The sequence below is a fragment of the Lactuca serriola genome, chromosome 2 (genome assembly GCF_051521515.1).
Source record: "Lactuca serriola cultivar US96UC23 chromosome 2, Lser_US96UC23_V15, whole genome shotgun sequence".
In the NCBI taxonomy this organism is placed as follows: Eukaryota; Viridiplantae; Streptophyta; class Magnoliopsida; order Asterales; family Asteraceae; genus Lactuca; species Lactuca serriola.
The window spans coordinates 164390295-164395695 of NC_136409.1; the positions used below are offsets into that span (position 1 = coordinate 164390295).

At 29.7% G+C, this 5401-nt stretch overlaps 1 protein-coding gene across 1 annotated transcript; it reads left to right on the plus strand.

Annotated features, from left to right (window-relative positions):
• Positions 1 to 3467: 3467 nt before the first annotated feature.
• On the plus strand, positions 3468 to 4370 carry LOC145089740 (uncharacterized). The gene has a single exon (XM_079028135.1). The coding sequence runs from the start codon at positions 3468 to 3470 to the stop codon at positions 4368 to 4370; it is 903 nt and encodes a 300-aa protein (XP_078884261.1).
• The last annotated feature ends 1031 nt before the right edge of the window (positions 4371 to 5401 follow it).

The window sequence follows — 5401 nt, forward strand, 5'->3', positions numbered from 1 at the left end:
ATTGACAGATTCCATTGTTAATTGATTCCATTGCTCACTGATTCCATATTGGTTGATTCCATTGTTCACTAATTCCAGATTAGTAGATTCCATTGTCTTTGAGCTTTCCATTATCTCAGGGACGGTATAATCCGAATCCATATCTTCTATACGTATAGTTATTATTAATCAAATAATTAATAATCATGTTAAAGAGAAAATACGAATTTGGTGCTTCAAAAAGGAAACGAAAAATGCAAAAAAAAGCTTTTCTAGATAAAACAAAAGGGTCATTTGTAAAATATTTAACTACAAAAAAATATTGATAATGAACAACACCAAACTAATGTTGATAATGAACAAGAACAAGCTAATGTTGATAATAATGAGCATGAACCAACTAATATTAAAAATGACAATGAACCAACTAATATTGAAAATGATAATGAACAAACTAATATTGAAATTGATAACAAACAAAGTAATAGTGAAAATGATAACGAACAAACTAATATTGAAATTGATAACGAACAAACTAGTAGTGAAAATGATAACACGCCTTTAAACATATATGATCCAAGTAGATGGAATAATATTACTACTAATTTAAGAGATTTAATCGTAGAAAAATGCCCTATTAAGATTTATGATTTTAAATTTCTAAAAGATCGAAATTTAAGAAGCTTTAGTACAACTCTTTATATGTAAAATGTACCAAACAGAGAAAAATACGAACTAACATGGTTGGTTTATTTCATAGATGTAGATAGAGTTTTTTGTTATCGTTGAAAATTATTTAATGTTAATACATATAAATATTTATTAGCAGATAATGGTAACAATGATTGGAACAATATCTCTAGTATACTAAAAAGACACGAAGCAAGTAACAAACACATTCTTAATATGAGGTCATGGATTGACTTAGAAACTAGATTAGCAAATAATAAAACAATTGACAAGCAAATCCAAGAACAAATAAATAAAGAAAAAGAACATTGGAAAAATGTGTTAATAAGAATAATTATTGTAGTAAAAACTTTAGGAAAAAATAATTTAGCATTTCGTGGAACAAATGAAAAGATTTATGAAGAAAATAATGGTAATTTTTTAATTATAATTGAAATGATTGCGAAATTTGATCTTATTATGCAAGAACATATTAGGAGAATTAATGACAAAGAAATTCATAATCATTATCTTGGACACAATATGCAAAATGAACTTATTAGTTTATTAGAAGGAGTTAAAAGTAAAATTATTAAAAAAGTAAAAGAGGCTAAATACTTTTCAATAATACTTGATTGTACTCCTGATACAAGTCATAAGGAACAAATGTCAATTATCTTACGAGGTTTAGATCTTTCAACAATTCCAATTGAAGTTAAAGAGTACTTTCTAGGATTTTTAATTGTAGGTAATACAACCGGTAAAAGCTTATATAATGCTATAGTTGATGAAATTAAAAATATAGGACTAGATATAAGTGAAGTTAGGGGTTAAAGTTATGACAATTGATCAAATATGAAAGGAAAACATCAAGATGTATATAAACGATTGTTAGATATTAACTCTAGAGCATTCTACACTCCTTGTGGTTGTCATCGTTTAAAGTTAGTAATTTGTGATATGGCTAACTCGTGTGATAAAGTTAGTGAATTTTTTGGAGTTAAACAACGTATATATTCGATATTTACTTCATCAACTCAAAGGTGTAAAATATTAGAAGATAATATATCAAACCTAATACTTAAATCATTATCGCAAACTTGTTGGGAAAGTAAGGTAGAACGTGTAAAAGCAATTAGATTTCAAGCACCAAAATTAAGAAAAACACTTTTACAATTATCCAAAAATTATGGAGATCCAAAAATTAAAAGTGAGGCTAAATGTTTAGCTATATATGAACTTGAAAACTATGAATTTTTATTAGGAATGATTATTTGGTATGGTGTTTTGTTTGCTATTAATATTGTTAGTAAAAACTTGTAATCAAACGATATATGTATCGATGATGTTATAGATCAACTAAATGGATTTGTTTGTTTCTTTGAAGAATATAGAGAAAACGGATTTAAAAAGGCTTTAGATTATGCAAAAGAATTGACTTTAGAAATGAACGTAAAACCTGCATTTCGTGAAAAATGGATCATTCAAATAAATAGACGATATGATGAAAATGTTGCTAATGAAACAATTAAAACCCATGTTCAGTAACTGATTGTTTTTTATATATAGTACATAAAGCCATTACTTCACTTAAAAATAGATTTGAGCAATTTAACGAGTTCAAAAATATTTTTGGTTTTCTATTTAGTATAGAAAAATTAAAACCATTTGATGAAAATATTTTAAAAGAACATTGTTTAAATCTTGAAATTTTTTAAAAACATGATAATAACTTAGATATTGATGGTTTAGATTTATTTTATGAACTAAAACTTTTAAGACATATTGTATATTTAGAACGTGATACAACTATTAATATACTTAATTACATTAAAAAGTTTAGTTCTTTTTTCAAATGCATATGTTGCCTATAGGACAATGTTAATTATTCCTATAACCGTTGCCTCTACAGAAAGAAGTTTTTCTAAATTAAAACTGTTAAAAATTTATTTAAGATCTTTAATGTTATAAGAAATATCAAATGGATTAACTATTTTGTCAATTGAAAAACATTTAGTAAAAAAAATTTATTATGAAAAATTTATTAAAGAATTTGCATCTAAAAAGATTAGAAAAATTAACTTGATATCATAAAATATATTCAAAAAAAACATATACATAAAAAAAATAATAGAAAATAAAAAATAAAAAAAATTTAGCTCTATCATTTTTAAACTTTTAGTTTATTATTGCCGGTCTCAATCCCAGATAAAAGAGTAGGGTTTATAACATTAAAAAGCGCCTCAAATTTTATGATAGAGCCCACCCTAATTGAGCCTCTCATATGTGAAAGCTATAACAAATTTAACATCATCACTACATTTGCTGTAAAAAGGAGCATAAATTAAGAAAATCAGAAAACTAATACGTGGACCTGTGAAATCTTAACTATTACAAAAGTGAAACGTTTCTTAAACAAGAACAGAACACCATTATTTGCCAATCTCTTGAGATCTTCAATGATATCTGCATTTATGTAAAAAGATTCCACCTTTATGAAATATGCAATCTTGCTAAGACACGTATATGTAAAGAGAAACTAAAGTGGCACTTTCTCAGGCCATAAATACGACTCACCATTATTTGCCAATAAACAAATATAGTGGCATGTATCATTGGGGGATACAGTAGTGTTGGCCAAACTCCCAACACAACGAAGGAATGCCCATATTGCTGTCAAGAACATGCTTTACATACTTGTACCATGCTTTATCGTATATCTAATGACCAATAATGTCATATTCAAGTATATATACCAAAGCATAGAGGATAAGGTTACTATAACAAAAACTCCTCAGCTTGCCTTTCGACTCACAAAGATGGCTGCTGCTTCAAGATTTAGCATCAGATCCCAAACAAAGTCCATTAGCTTGCCTAGCAGATCGCATCCGACCACTCTTCGAATCGAAGAACTGATCAACAAGATCAAAACAACAGCATCTACAGAGACAATCTGCAGTGGTTTATCCCAGCTGACAGGATTGTACGAATGCATGGATGAGCTACTAACTTCCTCAACCACCCACGTTTTGATGTCTCGACAACAAAACAAGAAATGGGTCGATGAGCTAATGGAGGAATCTGTGATGCTCTTGGATGTTTGTGGCAATATAAGGGATATTCTATCAGAAATCAAAGGCCATACTAGGGATCTTCTTTGTGCTCTACGGAGGAGAAAGGGAGACTTGAATATCCAAAACAGCATAACAAAGTACAATTGCTTCAGAAAGAAGATGATAAAAGACGTTAGAAAATTAGTTGCTAGTTTAAAGCAATTCGATAACGTGACCAGTGGTGACTCAGTGGTGGTTGATTCAGATAACCACCAGCTTGCCGCAACGATCAAGGCGGTAATGGGCGTTGTTGAAATGACGATTTCGGTTTTCAACTCTTTCTTGATGTTCTTATCTGTGCCGATTTTGAAGGCAAACAGATGGTCATTTGTTGTATCGAAGTTGATACACAAGGGGATTGTTGCATGTGAAACTCAACAAGAACATGGAATTCTGAATGAATTGGAAAGTGTTGATTCTGCATTGCAAAGATTATGTAAACATGGATCGTTGAGTGGCGAAGGGGGGAACGTGGAGATTGCTCAATGTCGATTGCAGAGACTGGGAGTTCAGATTGAAAACATGGAGAGTGGGTTCGAATACATGTTTAGGTGCTTGATTCGAACCAGAGCTTCTCTTCTCAACATCGAAAACATGCATATGCATTAACTTTTTTAGCGGATATGCCTATGCTTTCGAGTTTTTTATTTGGATAGCTCATGTACATTCGCCAAAATTTTTAGTTATATATGCAAGTACATATGAATATGTAAATATACGTTGTAGCTTCTGTATTACTTAATGGACTTATAAAAAATTATTCACGTAAGTTATAAATGGCTGTTCATTTTTTTAGTGCTGGAAAAACGAATTAATGGAGATCATTAGGAAAATTAGATTTTTCCGGTTAAGTTCAAATTTTACACAAAATTGCTCTCATTAATTTTATATTCCTTTTATTTCCCCAACTCCGCTGTCGTATTCCAATGTTTTAAACTATATTTATTCATATTAGGAATGCATAATTTTAATGAAAAAAAAACTAAAATAAAATCTCCGCCACAAAAGGTTTTTCATGGTATTGCTCAAATGCAATTCGCCAATTACGATGGTTAAACATTATCAGCTTACATATGTAGTATTTTTAACGTTTATATGGTGTAACGACGACCAAGATTTGAAGTTGTGGAACACTAAAAGCAAGAGAAATAATAAGTCAATTGTAAATTTGTAATTGAAACTGCGAATACATTTAGAAGGGACCATGTTATGAAAAGACCAGCCGGTCAATGGAACGGTCTTTCATGACTCACATCTCCCAAGCAAAAGAGCTGTGTACTTTGGCCGACTTTACAGGCTAACTTTGACTTTTGCGGCTCCACCTTCAAGTTTTTCCCAATTTACTAAATAAGGGATGTTTACGGTTGCGTAGCCAGATTTTATTTTAGAATGAGCCAAATAATTTATAAAATATGAACGATAAATAAAATCTAGAATTTAGAATGGAGTGTATCAAATCACAACCTTAGTTCAGTTTATTTAACAGAATAATATATATATATATATATATATATATATATATATATATATATATATATATATATATAAACTTAAAATTTTATGAGTGGGCCAAGGCCCACCCTTACTTCTATGTGGCTACGCCATTGGGTGTCTGTGGAACGAAAAAGTTGTTGGAAAAT